The sequence below is a fragment of the Elephas maximus genome, chromosome 14 (genome assembly GCF_024166365.1).
Source record: "Elephas maximus indicus isolate mEleMax1 chromosome 14, mEleMax1 primary haplotype, whole genome shotgun sequence".
Taxonomy (NCBI): domain Eukaryota; kingdom Metazoa; phylum Chordata; class Mammalia; order Proboscidea; family Elephantidae; genus Elephas; species Elephas maximus.
Genome location: NC_064832.1, coordinates 26,536,490 through 26,562,296, shown reverse-complemented (window position 1 = coordinate 26,562,296; position 25,807 = coordinate 26,536,490). Strand labels below are relative to the sequence as shown.

Here is a 25,807-nt window from a genome sequence, read left to right as displayed (position 1 = left end):
CTGCTGAAAGCTGGCACTGGCCCACATGGCAGAATGCCAACCCTGCTCCAAGGAGACAAGGGTTACCTGGTTCAATGAAAGACGAGATCAGGCAAAAAGAACGTTCTCTGTGCTCACCACCAGGGCTTGAAGGAAACAGCTGGGGTGGACAGTCTTGCTCTGGAAAAAAGGACCTGATTGAGTCCCTGGCCTCCTTGCCCATCTCCCTGTCCCCTGGACATCACTGCACCCCTGAAGACATCGCTGACTTTCCAAACACGACAGCATCCCTTCTGTCCCCTGGCTGAAGTTCCCAGGATTAACAAGTAATGAAGCCACGTCTTGGCATGAGCCACAGTGGGGGTCTCACTTGGCCAAGTCAGCCTTTTGCTTTTGCAGTCTTGATTTGTAAGTGGGGGTGAAGGCCCATTATAAGCCGCATAGATTGATTTACCAGCTACAGTACTGTAGTTTATGTTGTTGTTAGGCTCTGACTCAGTGGCCAGCTCGCATACAGCAGAATGAGCTCTGCCTGGTCCTGTGCCCTCTCCATGATCGTTGGTATGTCTGAGTCCATTGTTGTGGCTGTCGCGTCAAGCCGTCTCATGGAGGGTTCCCTCGTTTTCGCTGACCCTCTGCGTTATAAAATGTCATGTCCTTTTCTAGCGAATGGTCTTTCCTGATGACATGTTCCAAGTAAGTGAGCCAAAATCTCACCGTTCTCACTTCTAAGGAGCGTTCTGCCTGTATTTCTCCTAAGACTGATTTGTTTGTTCTTCTGGAAATCCGTAGTATATTCAGTGTTCTTCACCAATACCACAATTCGAACGCATCAGTTCTCCTTCAGTCTTCCTTTTTCATAGTCCAGCTTTTGCATGCATATGAGGAGACTGAAAATACCATGATTTGGGTCAGGCACACCTTTAGTGATCAAGGTGACATCTATGCTTTTTCAAACTTTAAAGAGGTCTTTTGCAGCACATTTTCCCAATGCAATATGTCATTTGATTTTTTGACAGCTGTTTCCGTGGATGTTGATTGAGAACTTCAGTTTCTTCATTTATCATGATGTTGTTTATTGGTCCAGTTGAAGGCTGTAGTCTCTGACCTTCATTAGTAAGTGGTTTAAGTCGTCTTAATTTTTGGCAAGCAAGGTGTGTCATCTGCATATCGAAGCTTGTTAATGAGTCTTCCTCCAATCCTAATGCCATGCTCTTCTTCATATAGTCCAGCTTCTTCAATTATTTGTTTAGCATACAACCCTGCTGCACGCCTTTTCCAGTTTTGAACTGTGCAGTATCCCCTTGTTCTGTTCCAAAGACTGCTCCTTGATCCATGTACAGGTCCCAAATGAGTACAATTAAGTGTTCTCGAATTCCAATTTGTTTTAGTCATCTAGTGCTGCTATAGCAGGAATACCACAAGTGGATGGCTTTAACAAACAGAAATTTATTTTCTCACAGTTTAGGAGGCTAGAAGTCAGAATTCAGGTTGTCAGCTCTAGAGGAAGACTTTCTCTTTCTGTCGGCTCTGGAGGAAGGTCCCTGTCTTTCCTGAAATTTTGCTCCTGGGCAATCTTCATGTGGCTGGCTTAGCGTGTGTCTTCCCCCTCTCTGCTTCTCTTGCTCACTTGGTGAATCTCTTTTATATGTCAAAAGAGATTGACTCAAGATACACGCTACACTAATCCTGTCCATTAACAGCACAAAGACAACCCATTGCCAAATGGGATTATAATCACAGGCATAGAGGGCTAAGATTTACAACATGTATTTTGCAGGGGGGCAGGGGGGGCCACACAATTCAATCCATAAAACCATTCTTTTGTAATGTTATCCATAGTTTGTTGTGATCCACACAGTCCATTGCCTTCACGTAGTTGATAAAACACAGGTAAACCTCTTTTGGATGCTCTCTGCTTTCGGCCAAGATCCATCTGACAACAGTAATGATATCCTACATTCTCTTCTGGATCTGGCTCGAATTTCTGGCAGTTTCTCATTGATGTGTGGCTACAGCTGTTTTTGCATTATCTTCAGCATAATTTTGCTAGCATGTGATATCAATGATACTGTTTGATAGCTTCTGCATTCTATTTGATCATCTTTCTTTGGGATGGACACAAATGTGGATCTCTTCCAGGCAGTTGGTCAGGTAGCTGTCTTCCAAATTTCTTGACATAGAGAGGTAAATACTTCCAGCATTGCATCCAATCATAGTCATTGTAAAAATGTCTGTAATTAGGATCAGCATTGGCATGGGCAGAAAACTTGAGTATTGTCACACTAAAAGTTAGGCCAATGACTTGGGAAGACTACAGCTGCCTCCTGTATGGCCACGTTCCTTGGATTCTGCTCATATAGGGTCCTCTGGCTTCCACCGTGCGCCAATGCCTCATACTGACATTTGGGAATAGGAAAAGTCCTGCAACCACATCTGCTAAAGAGATGAATCCTTACACAGACCTGTAATCTTTAGGTCATGGAATTTATATCATGTGTAAAATTAACCAGTTCATCAGCCAATTTAGAGTTCTTGCTCCCTGCTAGGCCCTGTGATGCTCAGGATACCTCAGTGAACAGCACACAGAACTCCAGCCCTTATGAAATGTATGTTCTAGAAGGGGGAGACAAACAGTCAACAATAGATATAATTGTAAAATCTATAGGATGTTAGGAAGTGCTCTGGGGGAAAGGGAGTCAGCTGCTTTGCAAAGCTTTTATATGAGAACACTGATTCTGTTTATCTAAACAGCTTATTAAATCTTCAGAGCCTAAGGATTTTTAGTTCTTTAGTCAAGTGATAATAATCCTTACACATTCTAAGATCATTTGAAATACAGATCAAAAACTTCTGGAAATATGTAGATAAATCTCCTTTGGAAGAAACAGCCATATTTTTTTTCAAATGCACCCTTCTGCTTTTGCATAAAATACATAACAAAAATACGTACAGGATTTTGAAAATTCCAAAATGTATCTCATTTTAATTGGATCCTACTGTATTACTTACCTGAAAATGTTTGTTGTAAGAAATTGTAAATAGATTTTTCTCTCTTAGAACTCGAAAGAGAAGACTGTCTTCCTGAAATAGAGAAGCAAATACCTAGAACTGCAAAGCTGAAATCACACCTAAATCATGAGGCTATTGACTGCCTGTTCATATCCTACAAATTTCTGAGAAACTAGGTTTCAGTCTTTTTTGTCACATAGTTTTCATATAAATAAGATTTGCTTTTTAAGTGTCCCATTTTTCTGATTTAAAGACAAGTGCCAAAACCCGACCAAACCAGCTGCTGTTGAGTCGATTCTAACTCATAGTGACCCTATAGGACAGAGTAGAACTGCCCCATAGAGTTTCCAACGAGCGCTTCATGGATTCGAACTTTTGACCTTTTGGTTAACAGCTGTAGCACTTAACCACTGTACCACCAGGGTTTTCTAAAGACAAGTAAGTTGAATGTAAAATTAGAAATGTAATTTAACTGCTAAAAGAAAACCTGATCTTTAATCATTTAAGCAGTGATCTGGCTTCCATGCGACTACTAACCCAAAGGTTGGCGATTTGAGCTCACCTAGTAGCACTTCAAAAGAAAGGCCTGGCGATCTGTTTCCGTAGAAATTACAGGCAAGAAAACCCCATGGGGCAGTTCTACTCTGTAGCACATGGGGTCTCCATGAGTTGAAATCAACTCAGCAGCAACGGGTTTGGGTTTGTTTGTTTAAGCAGTGATCTGAAGTATAAGAGATGAGAAGTCCTTCTTTAATACTCAGCATTAGCCATTTCCATACTGTAGACAACTAAGGTATTACCAACAAGCCCTTGTGGCACAGTGGTTAAGTGCTTAGCTGCTACCCGAAAGGTCAGCCGTTTGAAACACAAAGGCCACTCCGCGGGAGAAAGATGTGGCAATCTGCTTCTGTGATTTACAGCCTCAGAAACCCTATGGGGCAGTTCTACTCTGTCCTCTGGGGTCACTACGAGTCAGAATTGACTCGACGGCAGTGGCTTTGGAGTTTTTTGGAAGGTATTACCTTTCTAAACCAAAACAAACAAACTCGTTGCTGTCCAGTCGATTCCAACTCATAGCAACCCTATAGGACAGAGTAGAACTGCCCCATAGAGTTTCCAAGGCACACCTGGTAGATTTGAACTGCCAACCTTATGAAGAAACAATTTTATAACCTTCTCCTAATGTAATAGAAAAAAAAAAAAAAGGTCTTTAATCTCCTTTTCACCAGAGGAAATGGGCTTAAATCAGAACTAATCATTGTTCTGTTAGACACAGCTCCGGACTTGTGAGGTGCCATGGGCGTGACTGCTTTCAGCTGTGTGTCCTTGTTCAGGAGGGAGATCAGGTTGGCTCATCCAGTCTGTTAACTGGTTTCCTCAGGTCAGGTGTTGTCTTAGTTATTTAGTGCTGCTATAACAGAAATACCATAAGCGGATGGCTTTACCAAAGAGAAATTTATTCTCTCACAGTCTAGGAAGCTAAAGTCCAAATTTAGGGCACCAGGTCTAGGGGAAGGTTCTCTCTCTCTGTTGGCTTTGGGGGAAAGTGCTTGTCATCAGTCTTCCCCTGGTCTAGGAGCTTCTCAGCACAGGGACCCTGGGTCCAAAGGACGTGCTATTCTCCTGGCACTTGTTTCTTGGTGGCATGAGATTCCCGTCTCTCCACTTGCTTCTCTCTTTTATATCTCAAAAGAGATTGACTTAAGACACAACCCAGTCTTGTAGATTGAGTCCTACCTCATTAACATAACTGCCTCTAGTCCCACCTCATTAGCATCATAGAAATAGAATTTACTACACACGGGAAAATCACATCAGATGACAAAATGGTGGACAGTCACACAATACTGGGAATCATGGCTTAGCCAAGTTGGCACACGTCTTTGAGGGATGCAATTCAATCCATAACAGGTGTCTACCCCTGGTCCAATCACTTAGGTGGCAGGAGCAGAATCATGTGGCATGAACACATGCAGCTGGGACCTTGCCAGGAGGCAGACTCTTTGGAGGCCTGTGAGGCCATGAATAGCCCCAGGAGGATGCCATGTTGGAGGCCCCAAAAGCCAGTTAAGGAAATTGCCTTCAGAGATCCTCTTAAGTCTGATGATATGGATAGCTGAGTTGCAAGCAGCTTTACAGCCGTTCTTCTCTGAGCCTCACTTCAGTAGCCCAGCTGTTTTTGTTTAGCCCTTTAATTTCAGATTTGCGTGGGACATTTCTAGTAGCTGGGCCTTCTAGGCTCAACCTACCCCCTCTCCCATAAACCCAAGAACGCCTGGTTATCAGAGGGACTGCAGAGGCAGCTAAGCCTTGAGAGAGATGAAAAATCCAGTTGTGTAAAATTTAAATGTCTTAAGGGAAACAAAGAAATGCAGAGCCAATTTAGCAGTGATGGAATCTGGTTGGGGATTGAAGAAGTCTGTCAGTAGAGAAGAATTAGGTAATGATTGGACTTAAGTCTGAGAAATGAGCCATGAACGAGGACCCTGCTTGTGCCTCCTTGTTGTGAGAAATTTACCTGCAACTACACATCTCACCTTCTGGCCCAAATCACTGCCTTCACACAACCTAGTCAGCTAGGAAGGCAGCCCCAAATTGTTTAGAGTAACATAATCCTTGCCTTAGTGGGTGCTTAGGAGCCCCTGGGTGGTGCAGATGGTTAAGCTCTGGACTACTAACCAAAAGGTTGGCAGTTCTAACCCACCCAGAGGCTACTCGGGTCACAGCCCTGAAAACCCTATGGAGCAGTTCTACCCTGCACACATGGGGCAGCCCTGAGTCAGAATCAACTTGATGGCAACTAACACAGTGGATGCTTATGTTTTAACCACAGAAAAATTTAGATCCGGATATAGAAATCAAGTAAACAAAACCCACAATATTAATAATTTTGTGTTAGGTTCAGCAGTGACTTGTTCATGTTTGGTGTTTGAAGAACGTGTTCTGTTTTAGAGAATTTGGCCTGTTGGAGTGAAAGGGCACGCTCACGGTTCCAGCTGATTTAGATTTGCAGCTTTTAATTGAGAGACAGGGAAGCTTTCGTAAATTTGTAACATTGAAACATTTAAGAGAATTTAGTATTCACCCTGTTTATGTGTTTAACCGATTAGATTTACAGTTATCTAAATACTTAAAGCATTTTGCTTAGTAATCAGACAACTGATTAAAAACAACTGATTAAAAAGAAAATCATGCATGGAATTTATAAATATAGTTTAAATTGTTTAAGAAAATTAAACTGCAAAAGCGCCTTTAACATTTGCTAAGTTTATTAATAGACTAATAAGATTTATGAGTTGAACTCAAATCAGAGTTTCAGGAAAAATCGGGCTTGAAGTTGGTAGCTTTAATTGAATTTTAAGTAGCTTTTGAATTTTTCTTTTTTTTTTTGGTGTACAAAAGCTGCCTTCAAGGAAATTAGAAAACCTACATTAATACTCCAAAATTCTCACTGATTACAGAGACCCCACCTGAGTAACTAATGGAAGCGACCCTGCTACTGAGCTGGGCGAGTTTAGGGTTGGTGGGCGTGGCGGGTCTGGGTGTCCCACTCTCACTCTCACTCTCAGTGTCCTGTTCACGCTCAGCTGTCCCAGATCCCAGGGGAATAGGGATCTGGCCCACCCCTTCCTTGTAGGTTCTCTGCAGCTCCAGGGTGGGCCCAACCCGAAGCAGTGACCCCAGGCCCAGACTCGCCCTCCTGCCCTCATGTCCACAGGCAGGTTTAGGTGGCTGGTACTTCTTCAGGCAAATGACCAACTGACCACATGCCAGGTTATTTCAGTATCTGAAAATGCAGACCCAAAACCATTCCGTCTCCATTCACAACATGCAAAGATACTGCACCCCATCTTGTCGTAAGTGAACAAACTTAGATAATTGATACAGTTGAGTATCTATTGTGTTGTCCCATCTTCACGTCCTTCTATTTCTGCAAATGTGTCTTGAATAGTAAGCCTGTTCTTATGTTCTTACTGGCTTTTCGCCCCCAAAGAAAGCCCACACAGAATTCTGGCCCGAGAGCACCTAAGAACCTAACGAACACTGCTGTGTGCACCAGTGATGGTGAACTCTCCCTGACACCTTCCTGGTGTGCTTCTTATTGACCCAGGAAACTTTGAGGTGCTGTCCTGAATCCTGATTGCTGAGTAGAGGCATTGTTATTATAAGACTGATCTCAACAATCCATGTTTTTCCCCAGTTAGGCAAACTTACAGAGGAGATTAGACCTACCAGTACTCTGAGTGGTACAAACAGCTGAACACTTGACTACTAACAGAAGGGACAGCAGTTGGAACCCACCCAGAGGCACCTCGGAAGACAGACCTGGTGTGATCTGCTTCTAAGACTGTGAAGTGCAGTTCTGCTCTGCACACGTGGGGTCGCTGTGCGTCGGAGCCTACTTAATGGCATGTGGTTTTTTGTTTCGTTGTCGTTACATGTTAGAGTCTGCACTGTGTGCTCTGATGACGGCTGGGTGGGGCTCTTGTTCATCTGGACCTGTGTTCTGTGGGCCAGTTGACCTCTTGTGACTAGGCAGCCTGTGTTTCTGGGACACGCGTTGTAAATGGTGAAGCCTGAGGGCCTGAACTCCACAGGACCACCTTGTTTTCAGGGGCTCGCAGGTTTTCCACCTTTGTTAGGGTACATAGTCTTACCACTTCTCTATCACTTGTTTTAGTGAAGAATATTTGAGTTTTCCTTCTCTGACAGGTTTCTGCCTTACAGGGGTACCGGCTTTCAAAGGTGTTACTGTATATTCAACAGTTCTCTGTCAGTTTTAAGTGAGTTAACAGATAGTACAATAGGAGCAAACTTCTGTACGCCATAGGAATGTTAGAACAGATGAGGACCCAATGCTGAAAAGCAACTTTTGTGACTAAAAAGATTTGCAAATAAGAACAAAGTGAAATCATCCAGAGGGAAACATGACCATGGAAACTTGGTCTCTGGGATTCCCACTGTCCATATCAATTTTCCAGGAAAAGGTTAATTAAGAGGATAGGTCCACTATACTTTAGTCAAAACAGTTTTATCAAAAGGGAAACAACTGACTGTTAATCCTGACTGCATAGTGCGGGGTAAGACACACAAAAACAATAGTCCTGTATGCTAGGTCTGCCCGCTTCCCCCGTCCCCGGCCCTAGAGCTCTCTGAGTGCAAGCCATACAAGGCACATGTAATGGATTGAATTGTGTCCCTCCAGAATGTGTGTCAGCTTGGTTAGGCCGTGTGTGGTTGTCCTCCACTTTGTGATTTTCCTATGTGTTATAAATCATAATCTCGGCCTGTGGTTAAAAGGATTAGGGTGGGACTGTAACACCACCCTTACTCAGGTCACCTCCCTGATCCAGTGTAAAGGCAGTTTCCCTGGGGCGTGGCCTGCACCACCTTTTCTCTCTCAAGAGATGAAAAGGAAAGAGAAATACGCAGAAAGTTGGGGCTCTTATACCATCAAGAAAGAAGGAGTGCTGGGAGCAGAGCATGTCCTTTGGACCAGGGGGTCGCTGTGTAGAGAAGCTTCTAGTCCAGGGGAAGATTGATGAGAAGGCAGACAGAGGGAGAAAGCCTTCCCCTGGAGCTGATGCCTTGAATTTGGACTTTTAGCCTACTTTACTGTGAAGAAATAAATTTTCTCTTTTTTAAAGCCATTCACTGTGGTGTGTCTGTTCAGCAGCACTAGATTACTAAGACGACACAATTTGCTGGGCCTCGGTTTTCTCAGTTTTTAGAATCAGAGGGTTTTGGAGCTGGAAGGTTGCTGCAAGAGTTTACTTCACAGAGAGTAAGAAACGGGTTTCTTAAAACTTTGAAGAGTATGTAGTCATAAAAATATATAGTTCGTAGTCATTCACAATGTCACTTCCAGTGGCCATAAAAATAGATACATGCCCCAGACACAAGAACGGTAGTGTTAGGCTTAGAGAAAATCAGAACCTTGGCCTACGGCAGTGGCCCCACCCCTGCTGCATCTCAGAATCACCGGGGGGGCTTTTGTAATTGACACCTAGGACCCAGGGATGTTCAAATGTGTCTTCACCCCAGTGCCTTAAGCCAACATTCAGATTTTCTCTAAGCCTAACTTTATTTTTCTTGTGTCTGGGGCATGTACCCATTTTTATGGCTACCGGAAGTGATATTCTGAATGATGGAGTCCTTGGGCAGTGCAAACGGTTAACACGTTCACTGCTAACCAAAAGATTGGTGGTTTGAGTCCACCCACAGGTTCTTAGAAGAAAGTCCTGGTCACCTACTTCCGAAAAATCAGCCGTTGAAAACCCTCTGGAGTACAGTTCTACTGTGACGCACATGGAGTCACCATGTGTCAGACTCAGCTCCATAGCAACTGTTTTGTTTCTTTTTTGGTATGGACTGTATGTTTTCATGACTTCAAAATTCAGTTGCCCAGTGTTTCCATGGCTCAGAGGAAGGGGCAAGAAGGAGATGGGCAACTTCAAAATTTCAGTTTGTCCTGGGGTAGGGCGTTTTTTTGAAAGCTTCCCGGGTGATTTTTGTGTGCAGTGAGGATTCCAAACAACTATAGTGTAATAAATTCCACTCTCCTTTCTCTTCCTCTGACATATTTTCATGATAATCTCTGCCTTTAGGACTCTTTGCCAGTATCTTTTCTGGAAAATACACATATTCACTGGTCCTAGTGATGGTGTGGGTGGTTGAGGCTGAGGGAGGGGGAGGGGAATGGACAACCGCAGTAGTTGGGGGCTGTGATGCCAACTTTGCAAATCCAGTGGCAGTTTCTGAGAAAGTCTTCAGATACGATCAGCTAGCTCAGCCTTGCTCTAGCCCTGTCTTTGAGTTTTGATAACTCACTTTCCTGATGTCCAACGGTGGTGAGGGATGCCCATTTTTCCCTGAATTAGTGATTGGAGTTCAAACCTAAAACCAAAAATAGGTGATGAGTATCCCACACTTTTAAGTTCAGAGACCCTCCAACTGTGAGATCAGCCTTTTCCCTCTTCAAGGCTTGCTGGGTGGCCCGACCCCACCCCCACCCCCGTACCCCAAACCTCACATAAGAGGCTGGAGGATGCAGGGTCAATGGGTTATCTTTGGGACAACACACTACTTTTGCTTCCTACAAGATTCAAAAAAAACCCAAACCCATTGCTGTTGAATTGATTCCAACTCATAGTGACCCTGTAGGACAGAGTAGAACTGCCCCATAGGGTTTCCAAGGAATAGCTGATGGGCTCGAACTGCCAACCTTTTGGTTAGCAACCGAGCTGTTAACCACTACGGTATCAGGACTCTTCCTACAAGACTGGGGGAACATGAACCATACAGCCTCCTCCCCTCACTGTTAGGGGACAGTGGCCATCTCTTGCCTTTATAGTTCTGAACCACTGAACAGCCATGACATGATGCCCAGGCTCTGAGGAGGGGGCCAGAGGGAGATGGCCAAGCTGACAGGGAGACAGGCAGGGTGAGTTCACAGTGCTTGTGCCTAGGTGAGGAGGGTGGTGAAATAGGAAAATTGGTTTAAAAGTTGTATAAAAAGCAATTAGACTCCAAGATCAGCTACCTCTTCCTCATTCCTTCAGAAGACTGAGGCTGTTCTCTGGAAAGCTGAGCCGGCCAGCCTAGACTTGAAGACACCAAGCACAGTTGAGGTAGGAGGCCCGTACTAAACCCGGAAAGAAAATTCTACATTTCAACCATGATTCTGCCAGCCAACCTAGCCCGCTCCCTGACTGACTTTGAGAACACAGGCTGCAAAGTTTACATCACCCAGCCCAGGCGGGAGATTGGAGAGCGGAGAGGCTAAACCAAATAACCAAACCCGTTGCCATTGAGTCCCTTCTGACTCATGGCCACCCCGTGGATTACAGAGTAGAACTGCTCCATAGGGCTTCTTTGGCTGTAATCCTTACTGAAGCAGATTGCCAGGCCTTTCTTCCATGGTGCTACTGGGAGGGTTCGAACCACCAACTTTAGCTGAGTAGTTGAGTGCAGACCGTTTGCACCATGCATTGGACAGCACAGACATAGAACGTTCATATCATAGAAGAAAGTTCTGTTTCTCCAATGCACTCAGGAAATAAGACTCAGGGATGAGGGAAAGGGAATGCGACTCAGGTGAGGGTAGAACCTTTTTTTTTTTTTACACTATAAACTTTGTTGAACTACTTTGTTTAAAAACTAAGCACATGTATTTCTTTATAAAAATTAAATTTAAGCAGTGGCATTCCCACAGAATTTTGGTCCTCAAGTTTATGCAAGAACATTAAGTTGCCATAATATGAAAGGTTACCAGTGGTTCTCAACTGGGGACGATTTTGCACTCCTCCCTGCCCCAGACATTTGGCAGTGTCCAGAGACATCCTGGCTGTCACACCGGGGAGAGGCTGCAACTGGTGTCTAGTGGGTAGATGCCAGGGATGCGGCTAAACTTTCTGCAATGCACAGGACATCCACTAACAGAGTTCCCTGGCCCCAAGTGTTAATTGTGTGGTTGAGAAACCAACCTTGGGTCAAAATAAATCTCTAATACTCTAATCGGTCTCCCATATACATATGAATGATCCTTTGGCCTGTGTCATGGATTGAATTATGTCCCCCCAAAATGTGTGTATCAACTTGGTTAGGCCATGATTCCAGTATTGTATGGTTGTCCTCCATTTTGTAAGTGTAATTTTATGTTGAGAGGATTAGGGTGGGATTTTACCCCCACCCTCACTCAGGTCACCTCCCTGATCCAAGGTAAAGGAGTTTCCCTGGGGTGTGGCCTGCACCACCTTTTATCTCTCAAGGGATAAAAGGAAAGGGAAGTAAGCAGAGAATTGGGGACCTCATACCACCAAGAAAGCAGAGCCAGGAGCAGAGTGGGTTGTTCAGAGCCAGGGTCCCTGCGTAAAGAAGCTCCTTGTCCGGGGAAACATTGATGAGAAGGTCAACAGAGAGAGAAAGCTTTCCCCTGGAGCCGACGCCCTGAACTTGGACTTGTAACCTAATGGACTGTGAGAGAATAAATTTCTCCTTGTCAAAGCCATCCGCTTGTGGTATTTCTGTTATAGCTGCACTAGTTAACTAAGACAGCCTGGAATATAGTAATTGTCTAAAGTTTAGTGCCACAGGCTAGCATTATACTTACTCTGTAAAAAAAAAAACTCGCCATGGAGTCGATTCCAACTCATAGCAACCCTACAGGACAGAGTAGAACTGCCCCATGGGGTTTCCAAGGAGTGACTGGTGGATTTGAACTGCCGACCTTTTGGTTAGCAGCTGGTTAGCAGCCAAGCTCTTAAGCACTGTGCCACCAAGGTTCCATTATACCCACAGTACACTGGAATACTGAAACGAAGTATTGGAGCAGTTTTCTTGATAATTCAGACCAAAAATTCCCTTTTCTCTAGATTCTTGCTCAAATAAATGAAGAACGAATGGGATTCCTGCTTCAATTGTTCTTAATCATTTCAGTGAGCTACTTCACCTCTAAGGTCTGTCTTTGAACTATGTCAAAGGCTGTTTCCCCTTTGAAATTTCTTTAAATCAGTGATACTTTATGAAATTTGGATGATTCTTTGTTAACATAAAAATCAGCTCAGTCTGCTTCTACTCCTGGGTTTTAACAGCCAGTGGGGAGGTAATTCCCAGATAGCATGGACTGTGAATATTCAGGAAAGGATGCCGCACGGGTGCAACGAGAAGGCCTTGGGTCTGGTGTGAACTGGCCCTTTCTCCAGGCGTCTCTTTACATCTTAGAGATTCTGTCATTAGATCTGTAGACGTCATCTCCCAGGCCTCAAATCTGTGACCTTGATTTTCTCTGTTAAAACCCAGCATTCCTCCTTAAATGGATGGCTTTGTAATATGTATCAGCTGAATAGCCTGGTTGTTACCTAGCAGTTCTTGGTGATCACAGTCGCTTTCCATTTAGTCTTTTCTGTGATACTTGCCACATTTTCCCAAGAGTTGCTAGTGATATTAAACCAAGCTGGTCTCTGTGACACCCCTTGAATATTTCTTGACTTGAAAAACTGCTGTTTATCATTAGCTATTGCTACTGCTTCCTCCCATGATACTGGAGTCCTTGTGACTGCTTTCCCATCAAAACCAAGTAATACAGCTGTTGGTATTTATGATTTATGATGCATGTACCAGTTGTCATCAAGTTGATTCCAACTCATGTGATCTGTATGCGTCAGAGTAGAACTGTGCTCCACAGGGTTTTCAGTGGATGAGTTTTTGGAAGTGTATCTGGGTGCATTTGAACTTCCAGCCTTTCGGTTAGCAGCCAAGCACTTTAGCCATTAGCACCACCATCACCCTCTGGAAGATGGGTAGGTGATCTCTGAGCAGACAGGCTTTGGGAGCCATGTGCAGAGTCTCAGAGATGTGAGCCAGTCTGGTGTGTTTGGGGAAAATGGTAGTTCTGAATGGCTGGAGCACACAGGTGAGGATTCCGGTAAAACACGAGGCCGAGGGTAGATGGGACCTCGGAGCTTGCTGAGGAGTCTGTTCCGCCAACAGGACGTGGTCAGGTTTGGAGGTTAGAGAGATCCCTCAGAGAGGAGTGTGGGTACAGCCGGGGGGCTGTGCAGCTGTGGGCAGGAGGCCGGTCTGGGTTGAGGGGCACAGATGGAGGATTGTCACATCACTGCCATCTTACTGATTCTGGAGAAAAATTACTTTCCTCGTACCCTGAATTATACTGCCTGCCATTCTGTGAGAAGTGGAATTGGGATGTTGTTTGAACCTTGTTCTCCAGGAAATACTGCATCACATAATGGCGAAGGGGACAGGAAGGTGGACAGATGACAGTCTGGCAAAGATTGACTTAATTCACCATCCTAAGGGTCGCTATGAGTCAGAATCACCTCGACAGCAGGGGGTGGTGGGCAGAATCGCTTTGACAAATAGTTTTCAGACTTTCTACCTAAAAACGTCACTGATCTTACAAAATGTTCACAGGCTTTGCCTGCTTTTAGAGTGAGTCTTGCCGTATTCTAAGGGGTCCTGGTAGCATAGTGCATAAGTTGGCTGCTAACTGAAAGGTCAGTGGTTCAAACCCACTACCCGCTCTGTGGGAGAAAGATGTGAGAGTCTGCTTCCGTAAAGACTACAGCCTTGGAAACCCTATGGAGCTGTTCTCCTCTGTCCTACAGGGTCACTACTAGTCAGAATCAGCTCGATGGCAATGGGTTTGGGTTTGGTTGACCTTTTCATCTAAATTGTCCTCCAGTCTTTCCACTGACCACTGGATAAAGACAGCACAGGCCTTGCCTGTAGCCAGTACCCTGAGCAGGTATATGAAAGCCACCTAAGAGAAAGTAAAAGGAGAAGCAAAGTAAGGTGTTTTTTTTTGGAGCAAAAATCTGATTTCTCATGTGAATCCATCGGTCAGTTTCCACGAGACGGCCCCTAGTTTATATTAGGCCCTGGGCTAAAAGATCCACCACAGGCTCATTACACAGAAGAGAGAGCCGCACTGGTCACGTTTCTGCCAAGGACAAAGGAGGGGAAAATTGCTTGACTTGGAAAGAGGAGGTGCGAGAGAGAACTCCCCACCTCTGAATGAAGATGGAGAGATACTGCCCAGGGCACTTGATGAGGGGCAGAATCACTTTTACTGGGGATTTTAAGAAGAAAGGATTTAATCCATGTGTCAGGGAATTAGCTGGCACTGACATCTGTTGTTAGCTGCCACCAAGTTAGTCCCGGACCCGTGGTGACCTCATGCACAATGAAACGAAACGCTGCCTGGTCCTGTGCCTTCCCCACAAGCTGGGGATCAGATTGCTATGATCCATTGGCATTTCATTGGCTGATTTTCAGAAATAGATTGCCAGGCCTTTCTTCCTTGTCTGTATTAGGCTGGACGCTCCACTGAAGCCTGCTCAGTGTCATAGCAACACGCAAACCCCTGCTGACGGACAGGTGGTGGCTGCACATGAGGTGCACTGGCCAGGAGCTTAACCTGGGCCTCTCGCATGGAAGGTGAGAATTCTACCCCTGAACCGCCAGTGCCACCGTGATTGACACTTAGATCCTGGACATTGAGGCCAGAATCCACGGGTAATGTGCTTGGGCTCAGAGGTCCACTGCAGCCCTCTTTACTTCCCCGGCTACAAATTGTTTATGCGTGAAGTTACGTGAAGATCTCATGTGTCCATTACAGTGTTCCAGCTTTTCAGTGATTTTGGGGACATGACCAGATCTCCCGGGCTGGTTGCCTTAATCAAGGTAATTAATGGAAAGCTATTCTCTTCCCTAGAGAAAGCTCCTTAAATATCAAAGAATGAAATACTGTAATTCAAACGAGTCTGCTAGCCTGCATTGCTTCAAAGAGAAGGAAAGAAAGCTGACTCCACAGTTAATTGTTGCTGTTACCCAGAGCAGCTCAGGGGGCAGCTCCCAAGAGCCAAAGGCAGAGGGAGGCCTGAAGTGAGGAGGGCACAAGTTACTGCTTCCCTCCAGAAAGGCCCACTGGGGAAGAGTCCTTGGAAGTATCTACAGTTTGTTTTCAGCCTCTACCACTCCCGTCAAGTAGATGAGCAGCAAGAGGGGCCAGAAACAGAGCCACCGCCAGGGGAGGGCGCTGTCCACCAGAAATGACCGAACCAGCTCAGGCCCCTCCACCGAAAATTATAAACCTAGCTTAACTGGAACTTTGCAAACCCACGTTCTTCTGAGACTTCATCGTAGTAAAGCCAAGAACCTTGCACCTGGCACAAACAAAAAATGGACATTTGGCCCAATCACAAATTTGCCCCCACTTCAGAAGTTCCTGCCTTTGTTTAAATGACAACTTTCCAGAACCTGTCCCCTTTCGTCCCAACTAACTTCCCCAGAGGATCTTATGAAAAGAGACGGCTGGTTTTGACAAACTGAAGGCCTGGGAATCTCCTCTTGAGTGCCAGGCATCCCTGTTGCAGCAACTTGGTTTACTCCCACATAAAATCTTTATTAAGAGTTTTATAACTCCAGAATCTGTCATTTACCAGCACATAAAGAAGCTCCACCCTTTGGCATACACAAGTTGTGTTTAGATCAGACAAGACCCCACTTATAAAGGCCAACCTCTCTGCCTGTGGGCAGAGTGAGAGAATCCTCCCCGGATTTGCTCCTGGGGAGTCTCACATGTGTCAGCCCTGCAGCCTAACTCGTAGCACTGCGGTGCCTTCTTTGGGCTCCCGTCTGGATCCCTTTGCCTACCCCAGGACTCCTGTATTGGTAATGCTGCTGTGTGGAGTGGTGGAGTCAGCCACCCGGCAGGCCTCTCCGCTGTGCGCGCGGGCACCCCTCCTGTGAAAGAGGCCGATGCCACCTTTTCTTCAATGCAGCAGAATAGCGGTTTCTCTGGGCTCCTGGGGTGGTAAAAATAAACCAGACTACAGTAGGTTTCTGTTAAACAAGCACAGTGGTAATCCTCCAGAACCACAGATATTAGTCCTTTCTGCCCGTCATGCCTGGTTTTAAGTGCATCCCGGTCCCCTGTCAGTGGAAAGAGTTAGCTGTCTCCCAGCAGTTCCTTGCACAGGAACTGTGACCATTTGCTTCTCATGAATTGATACCCATAGAGGCTGCTTTTTTTAATGCAGGCTCGAGACTGCAGAAATTCTCACCGAGAGGAGAGCGTGTTCCTTGAATAAGCCCTCGAAGGTGGAGGTTACAGGGCGGTGCATACTTACCAAGTAAGAAAATGGCATTAGGGCATCTGAATAAGATAAACATTTTAATTAGTAAATGTTGTCCCCATACCTGAGGGTCCATCTTTAGAGAGCTTCATGACTTATTTTCTCTTATTTACCCAAACTCAAGTAATTGAGAAAATTGGGCAACCCAAGAGCCATCCAGCTGTGACACCTCTCAGGCACACCCGGGCCTTCTGAGTCCTCTCCTTACCCCACCCCAGAGCTGTGACTCTTCATTAATTCTTACGCTTGGGGCAGGCATTGGGCAGAGCATGTGCTGAGCAGGATCTCCCTCCTGGTGCCCAGATCCTTGCAGAGGAGATGGATCATTAGCCAGAGCCTTACAGTACACAGTCCAGAGGGCAGGTGCAGTGCGAGCACACGGCAGCGAACCCTGGTGTGTGAATCCTGCCCCGGGAAGAATCGGCTCTGCCCAAGACTTTCCTTTCGCATCTTCATCTAGGTGCTCTGTTCCCATAAACTCTGGAGCTGCTGCGGGCTAAAGCTTCGTGGTGGGAACGGCCTTGTGGGGTGTGATCTTCAGAGGAATTGCTGTGCCCAGTTACTACCTGTGCTGAAGCATTTGCGTCACAATCTTTAAGGATCCATAATTCACAGTATCGGAAATCTCCTTACTTGCTGCTCCTCACCTTTTGCTCCTTAAGCCACCCTTAGCAGGATGACCTGGGAATTTCAATATGCTGTCCAGAGCCTGAAGAGAGGGAATGTGATCAAGTCATGGGAACAAAGGAAAAAAAGTGAAGGAAGGAAGGGGGAGGGAGGGAGGAAGGAAAAAAGGGAAAAGAACAGAACCCTGAATGCGGAGACTGAGGACTAAGCAGAGAATAAGAAATGTAGGACTGAGAATTCATAGAAAATCCTGAATATCTGAGTTGCTGATTGAGAAGAAACTCATGCAGCAACTGGAAATGTGGCTCATTTGTCCCAAAATTTAAAAAGTAAAGGACACTGTGGTATCTTCCAAATGGCCTCCCCGCCTCCAGTCTGTCCCTACCAATCCATTCTTCTTTACACATGCCACAAATCCGACCCTACCACCAGCTTGCTTAAAAATCTTCAGGTGCCTCGTACCTGCACATGATTCCAGCCTCAGTGACGAGACTGCTGTCACCTTTCCAGGCCCACGTCTTGCTTTGGCTTCTGCCTCTCAGTGTCTGCTTAGGCTGCTCTGTTCCATTCTGCCCTTCCTGTCTCCCTGCCCTCCAGCTCTTTGTTGAAGCATGACTTCCCAAGGCAAGCCCTTCTGACCGTTCGCCCACACTGCCTTGCCCCAGCATAAAGCTGACCACTCCTCCTCTGTGCTCCCAGCATCCCTTTACAGATGCCCATCGTGGCTCGCTTTATCTTACTTGAATGTTACATTGCTAACTCCTTGAGGGCAAAGACCATGCCTTATTCAAAATTAACTGTGTCTATCCTTCAGAACTTTTTCCTGTCAAAGAGCACATAAGGAGTTGTAATGATAATATTTATATGCTCTTGGAGGCTATTTGTGAAGATAGTATCTCGGCACACCTTCAATAACCCATTCAAAGCTGAGCCACACCAGCTGAGAAGCTATGTAAAAATACCCTCAGTTAATGTTGAACAATGAAAAGGAAGACAAAAGAAAGTTGATGCATTTACATTGTGGTGTTGAAGAATACTGAATATACTGTGCACTGCCAGAAAAACGAACAAATCAGCCTTAGAAGAAATGCAATTAGAATGCTCCTTAGAAGCAAGGTTGGCAAGACTTCAGCTCCCTTATTTTGGATGTGTTATCAGGAAAGAACAATTGCTAGAAAAGGACATCATGTGTGGTAAAGTAGAGGGTCAGTGAAAATGAGGGAAGCCCTCAATGAGATGGATTGACTTAATAACCACAACAATGGACTGAAACTCACCAACGACTGTGAGGATGGCACAGAACTGGACAGCGTTTTGTACTGTTATACATTAGGCCACTGTCTTAGTCATCTAGTGCTACTATAACAAATACCACAAGTGGGTGGCTTTAACAAAGGAAGTTTATTCTCTCACAGTCCAGTAGGCTGAAAGTCTGAATTCAGGGCATTAGCTCCAGAGGAAGGCTTTCTCTCTGTGTCAGCTCTGGAGGAAGGTACTTGTCATCAGTTTTCCTTGGTCTGGGAGCATCTCAGCGCAGGAACCTCAGGTCCAAAGGATGCGCTCTGCTCCCAGCACTGCTTTCTTGGTGGTATGAGGTTCCATGTCTCTCTGCTCACATCTCTCTTTTCTCTCTCAAAAGAGATTGGCTTATGACACTATCTAATCCTGTAGACCTCATCAGTGTAACTGCCACTAATCCATCTTATTACATCATAGTGATGGGATTTACAGCCCGTGGGGAAATCACATCGGAAGATAAAGTGGTAGACGGTGATACAACCATACAAGGGAGTCATGACCTAGCCAAGTTGAGAGATATTTGGGGGGAACACAATTCAATCCATGACAGTCACCATGAGTTAGAGCAGACTTGACGACAGCTGAGAAGAACAACAATGTTGGATGAAAAAAATAAGTTAAGCAGTCAATCCTTCAATAGGATTTGGAGATTTCTGGAATTAGGCAAACAAAGACCTTGGAAATCAATGAAAGAAGTGATCATATAGAAGAAACATAACCAAGACTGAATGCTAGCCGAAGGGTAAGGGTGTGGATTTCTTGCCCAGGTGGTTGAAGTCTCTTTGAGCAATATAGTCCTAGCCTCCATTCCCAGTTTGACCCCTCATCACTCCTTTCCCTGCACCTGGGACTCTAACCAAACTGCCCCAAGCAGGCCCCTCGATCACCTGCCTCACCAGGCCTCTGCTTGTACTGGTCTTCTCCCCAGTCCACCCCCTCCAGTTGACCCCATCCTTCAGGAACACAGCCGCTCCAAGACCCCTGTGGGGCCACCTCCATGAAGACTTTTCTGCCCCGCCAGCCTGGCATGTTCTCGCCCTTCTGGCCCTTTATCATGCCTTTCCCCACGTTCTCTCTTGTCTGAGTTATTTCTCCCCTCAGTGAAACGTAAGCTTTTCCCATTTTAGTTTCCTCTCCTTTATCCGCAGTGGTGGTGGTGGTGTTAGGTGCCATCAAGTTGCCCCCGATTCATGGTGACCTCATGTGACAGAACAGAGCTGCCCCATAGGGTTTTCTTGGCTGTAAACTTTACAGAAGCAGATCACCAGGTCTTTCTCCCATGGAGCCACTGGGTGGGTTCCAACTGCCAACCTTTCAGTTACTAGCTGAGCACTCGACTCTTTCTGCCACCAGGGCTCCCTTGACCCACGGTAGATATACAATAAATGTATACTGTGTTGAACCAAATTTCCTAAGGGGCTGTGGGAAAACCAGGCTCCTGTTTAACAGGGAAGTGGGGTGTTTGCTGGGCTCCAGGAAATATCCCTTACAGAGAACCACACTCAGAACCCTTTTCTTATTCCAGGGATTCATGAATCACACAATTCTAGACTAATGAGGCCACCCCCACTGTCACTGAATCCTTTACTTATTAGAACTTTGCATAGTAAGGTTGCCCTAAACTCAGGCACTGAGCCAGACCAGGGGGAGGATCTAAGAGAAGCAGACCCACGTGCAGACGTGCCTCAGCAGAGAGGACCCCAGGTTCCTGATGGGTTGCAGTGAGGGGAGAAGGAGGGCTGGCATCCGAAGAGGAGGACTGGGATGAGATGTTAAAGGGTCAGTCAGAGTTAGTGGCTCCCTTTCCTGTATGGAGTTTCTAAAAGGAAAAAAAGAAAGAAATCAGTAGTTCTTAATAAAACTAATTGCTGTCTCGCAGACTCTGACACATGGCAACCCTGTGTGTGCCAGAGGAAAACTGTGCTCCACAGGGTTTCCAATAGCTGATTTTTCAGAAGTAGATTGCCAGGCCTTTCTTCCAAGGCACCTCTGGGTGGACTGGAACCTCCACTCATTTGGTTAGCAGCTGAGCAAGTTAACTATTTGCACCACCTAGGGACTCCAGTTCCTAATGGCACATAAATAAATACTAATCTCCTGCCGGCTCCCCATGCGTTAAAGATTGACTCTCCTGAACCATGGCAGCCCCTGGCGTTGGGCCCTGGCATTCACACTTGGACTGGAATCAAGTCCCATGTTGATGAGATCTGAAATTGCCTGTGCATGTGTTTCATGATAAGTAATGTTAAAAACCTAAATGTGCAGAGAAACACCAGAAACTGGTGTGACAGAATATGTTGATTGAGAGTAGAGACGAATCGAATAGGGCAGCGTCAACCCGAGGGTAAGAGAGGCCAGTGAAAGCAGGTTATACAGACAGCGTCCATTCCGGGCAGCGTAGTCTCCTGAGGGTCATTGTAAATTCCTTTCATGTTGGCTTCTCAGAGCAAGTGCAGGGTTTCAGAGTGAGTCACTTGTAAAAACAGTCGTTAAGGACGTGCCATGTATCCTAAAACTATGAGTCAGAATCCGCTCACAGCAATGGGCAGGGCAGCGTCTAGCCAAACCAGGGGTTCCTGCTCTTGGAAACTGGCTGCACATAGATAATTCTCCCAAAGAGCCCAATGCCTCAGGCAAACTAAACTGCTTATTACTGGGCTATAGTTTGACTTGAAGGTGACCCCAGGAAAACCAGTTCCTTAAAGGCTCAAGGTTCAAAAGGACACCTAAGGGCAAATGGCATGTGTGGGTCAGCCCAACTGCATGGACCCAGAAAATCTGGATTCCAGGAGAATTGAAACGGTTTCTCAGTGACAATAAAACCCCCAGTCCCGCACTAACACGATATGCCCTCCTTCCCTAACAGGCACAGAGGGTGCACAGGAAACTATGCAAACCCAGCAGAGCCCACCAATCCTCAGAGAAGATACCTCCTTCCGTTCCCTCTGCAAACAGCACTGCACCGAGCCGTGCCCCCAGCAGCAGCCAGCAGCCCCTGCCTGACGGTCCATGCCCAGGGCTCGGCCAGGTGGGTCTACCTAACGGGGACCAGCAGGAGTTTGCCAGACCAACCAGCAGCGCTCCCAGCCCTCCCTGGTCTTTCCAGAGAAGCAAGTCCTTGTTTTGTTTGCCCTCAGGAGGTCCCTCCCCAGCCTCCTTGTCTGAACCACAGTGGCCCTCAAGCACAGGTACCCCAGGGCACAGGGCAGCAGAGTGGAGGCACAGCCAGCTCCTCTCCATCGACGACTTAGAGGGGGCCCAGGAGACGGATGTGGACACAGGCCTGAGGCTGTCCTCCTCAGACCTGTCTGTGGTGTCTGCATACTCTGCACCCAGTAGGTTTTGCAGCACCGTGGAGACATGCCTCCCCTCAGAAACATGCAGCAGCCGCTGGCCCAGGCACAAGGATTCCAGAGAAGGGCCACTGCCTGCCATGAGCATGGTGGCCCCTGAGGCCTCCGGGCCTTCCCCTCCTTTATTCACCAAAGGGTCTTCTAGCTCCTCAGTGACATCCGTTGCAGCTTCCTCAGCTTCCGGTGCCTCCTCACTCACAGAGTCATCCCAGGAGCCCCCTCATGCCATTTCCAAAGTCCAGCCGACTGGCAGAGACATCCCGTCACATCCAGCATTGGCTAGCCCCGGTGTTGGCGAAATGGAGGAATTCTACATCTGAACGCCCCGGTTTGCACACAAACTCTCGACACAGACTCAGGTCCTCCGCCCCTCAGTCTCTGGGCTCTGCTTCCACACGGCTGTTTAGAATTTAATTACCTGTTTCTTAAGGCTCGGTAGCACATTTGCTATACTGCCCAACCTGAGGTGAGTGGTGGTATATTTCTAGGGACTGGGTGGAAAGATAGTGGCATTTTTATGCAAATAAATCTCAACAACCTTAAGTCGTAAATATATTTTTTGAATACCCCACTTGAGATTTGGTTTAGTGCGCTTATACAATTTAAATCCATCATGTAATTATTTGAAATGAAAAAGTCTAGCCAGCTGGAGCTGATTTAGCAGTTTTTCATGCTGTGAAGAAAAACAATTAAAGCCAAAATGTTGAATGCGGGAAAGATACTGAGTTACTTGTATGAGAGATTCGTGTATAATAACGTAGTGTCCATCTTATTGGCCCTCCATGTATGTTCACATAATCAGGAAGCAGTGGCCCTAAGAACATTGCAGGACTGCTTATGGTAAAAAAAGAGCCGGCTTGAAAGACGGTAGTAACCTGGTGTTAACCAGTCGCTGTGGAGTCAGTTCCACTCCTGAAGACCCCCTGTGTGTGAGAGAAGAACTGTGCTCCACAGGGTTTTTAATGGCTGATTTTTTCAGAAGTAGATCTCCAGGCCTTTCTTCTGCGGTGCCTCTGGGTGCACTAGAACCTCCAAGTCTTTGGTTACCAGATAAACGAACCAGGTAATACGGCACTTTGAAATCCTCCAACAGCTGAGAATCTGGATTTACACAACAGCTAAACTGAGGGTGGCTAATATGCTTTTCAAGGAATTAACATAAGTAACAAACTCTGGATGCATTGAGAAAATATGATTTGATGTCAATATAGATTTGCATACACTTTGTTCAAAGCACATTTGCTGTAATGGGTGAGGGTCTGCAGAAGACAACTTCACCACCTGCGTGTATTTGGGCCACTGGGGAAGAATCGCTCACTGGAGTTACAGAATGATAGCATATTGGACGTAATAGCTGGGGAGTCTTAAGAGTCTTGATTTTTAAAAACGGTAGTCTAAGGGCCGTACGTATCTATAGAGCTCAGGAGCCACATCTCATACAGCTCTCTCTGGTAAACATGCATGTCACCTTATGTTTTTTATTTTTAAGTAACACATAACATTTCACCTGGCATTTTGATTAAACAGTAACAAATGCTCCCTCTCCCCCAAATGGGAAATTGTACATGAGGGTCTTGCTCTCCTGAACAAACCCTGTTACACTGCTAATCCTCCACAAGTACAGGAGCCTTAATGAAAGCCAGAGCTTCAGCCAGATGTGGCTTTTCTGCCTGTCACCTGCTTCTGACCTGGCGTGAATGGTGTTTAAATCCCACCTCCCTCTGTCACCTAGGTAGGATTGTGTTTACACTTCCAACCCCGGCAATACCACGTGCTGCCAACAGGGGCAGTGCTGAGCATTCCCTGGATGCTGTTGCTGGTTTCCCAGCCTGGTGCTCCTTACATAATTACTCCTGGCCGAGTTTTCACCTTTCTGCAAGTACCCACACCAGCCCAGGCGCAGCCTCAGAGTCCTTTCCATACAGCTCTCCAGGCAGCTGTTACCAGTCACCAGACAAGCTGAAGCCCCAAGTCTTTGCTATCCCTGTAACGAGAGCCTGAGGAGCCCTGGTGGCACAGTGGTTAAACTGCTCAGCTGCCAACCAGAAAGTTGGCAGTTCAAACCCACCAGCCACTCCTTAGGAGGAAGATGTGGCAGCCTGCTTCCGTAAAGATCACAACCTTGGAAACCCTATGGCGAAGTTCTACTCTGTCCTATAGGGTCACTGTGAGTCAATTCAACGGCTGTGGAGTGAGAGCCTTACATCCTACCCCATACCCTGGATTCTCCAGGACTCCTAATTTTAAAATTCTGCTCCAGTTTTAGTAAATAAAAGTATGATCTCATAGCAATAAAGCAGGAGTGAGTTTTTTTTTTTTTCTAAGAAGGGCTAAATAGTAAATATTTTAGTAGGCTTTGTCAGCTATAGATTCTGTTGCAAGTACGCCACTCTGACATTGTAATGTGAAAAAAGCCTTAAACGATATAAAAATGAATGAGAGTGTCTGTGTTCCAATAAAACTTTATTTACATAGACAGATGGTGGGCCAGATTTGGCCCAAAGGATGTAGCATGCCAGCCCTGCTCTAGACTGCTAAAACAAACAAAACCAGTTGCCATCAAGTGGATTCCAACTCATGTGTGTCATAGTAGAACTGTGCTACATAGAGTTTTTAATGGCTGATTTTTTGGAAGTAGATCATCAGGCCTTTATTCCAAGGCACCTTGGTAGATTCGAACCTTCAACCTTTCAGTTAGCAGCCAAGAGCCTAACTATTTGCACCACCCAGGGATGCCTCCAGACTGCTGTCTAAGGTTTATTCAGAGATCAACAACAAAAAATCTAAGTCTGCACCCTGCTGCTGCTGGGGGGTATAATGCCAAGAAAATGGGCTACTCAGGTCAAGCCGATGACCATAGAACCACAGGGCATAGAACAATAAGGGGCTTCTTTCTGCAAAGCTGATTCCTAGAAAGTCCTAGCAGTCCACCTCCTGCCTGAAAATGTGACTCCCAACCAGTAGCTGATGATGAAAACCAACCTGCCAACACTAGAGAGGAGAAGAAAAATAATTCACCGCAGTCTTCCGTGAATGGGAGCAAGCTCATCAGTAGCACAAGTCAGAGAAGCAAAAACGAGCAGACCAGCTGCCACATGACGGCTCTGCTGGTCTTCATCCTTTATCAGCACCCTGTCTAGCGTACTCACATGCACCCCTAGGATGCTTTAGATGCCTGCATGCCACCCTCCTGCGCCCAGGTCTCACCTTTTCTCAGTGACCCACCGCCTCATAGTTCAGTCTCCCAAACTGAAGTGACCCCAAAAGATGTGCAAAGACACCACTCAAAAGTAGGAAATGCATAATACAAGGGGGAAGTGAAGGGAGGCCCACGACAGCCCAAGTTCAGGCCTCCCAAGGTATGGCTGGGAAACGGCAATCACTATGAAGAAAGAGTCAGAGGAGCACATTTGACAAGGCTCTGACCTCCATTTCTGGCCAGAGTAGAACTGTGCTTCATAGAGCTTTCAAGGCTGTGATCTTTTAGAAGTAGATCGCCAGGCCTTTCTTCCAGGGTGCCTCTGGGTGGACATGAACCTCCAAGCTTTCAGTTAGTAGCCAGGCACGTGACTGTTTGCGCCACCCATGGATTCCTATTTCACTAGCGTTTTCCTCAGCTGGGAGGAGTGACACCCACTCTGTCACTGGTGAATCCTGACTCATCTGGAGTGTTATTCTTGTGGTAGATGCTGATGCTGCAGGTGCTCAATAAATTTTTAATTAAAAACATTGAGGCTGTCTCAGAAGTTATTTCTCTCCTGGCATAGGCCCTTCGATGTTGGAGATCTAGCCCTATGTTTTGGTCACTTAATGGACCCCAGCCTTGTCTTCCTTGGCCTGGCACTGCCTCCCAGCACTGTCCCAGGGCCATGTTAATCA

The 25,807-nt window shown here is 46.1% G+C and overlaps 1 protein-coding gene across 5 annotated transcripts in view; it reads left to right on the top strand.

Moving 5' to 3' along the window:
* FAM124A (family with sequence similarity 124 member A) overlaps positions 1 to 25,807 on the top strand; it is a 223,461-nt gene that overhangs the window by 65,675 nt on the left and 131,979 nt on the right. For 2 of the 5 annotated variants that reach the window (XM_049853323.1, XM_049853324.1), the window contains exon 4: positions 21,442 to 25,629. The exons of 1 other annotated variant lie outside the window; for it this stretch is intronic. In XM_049853323.1, the coding sequence (XP_049709280.1) occupies positions 21,442 to 22,248 (807 nt within the window). In that variant the 3' untranslated portion in view covers positions 22,249 to 25,629. Of the gene's footprint in view, positions 1 to 21,441; positions 25,630 to 25,807 lie in introns of those variants that run through there. 2 more of the 5 variants (XR_007513164.1, XM_049853325.1) reach the window with 2 other exon arrangements.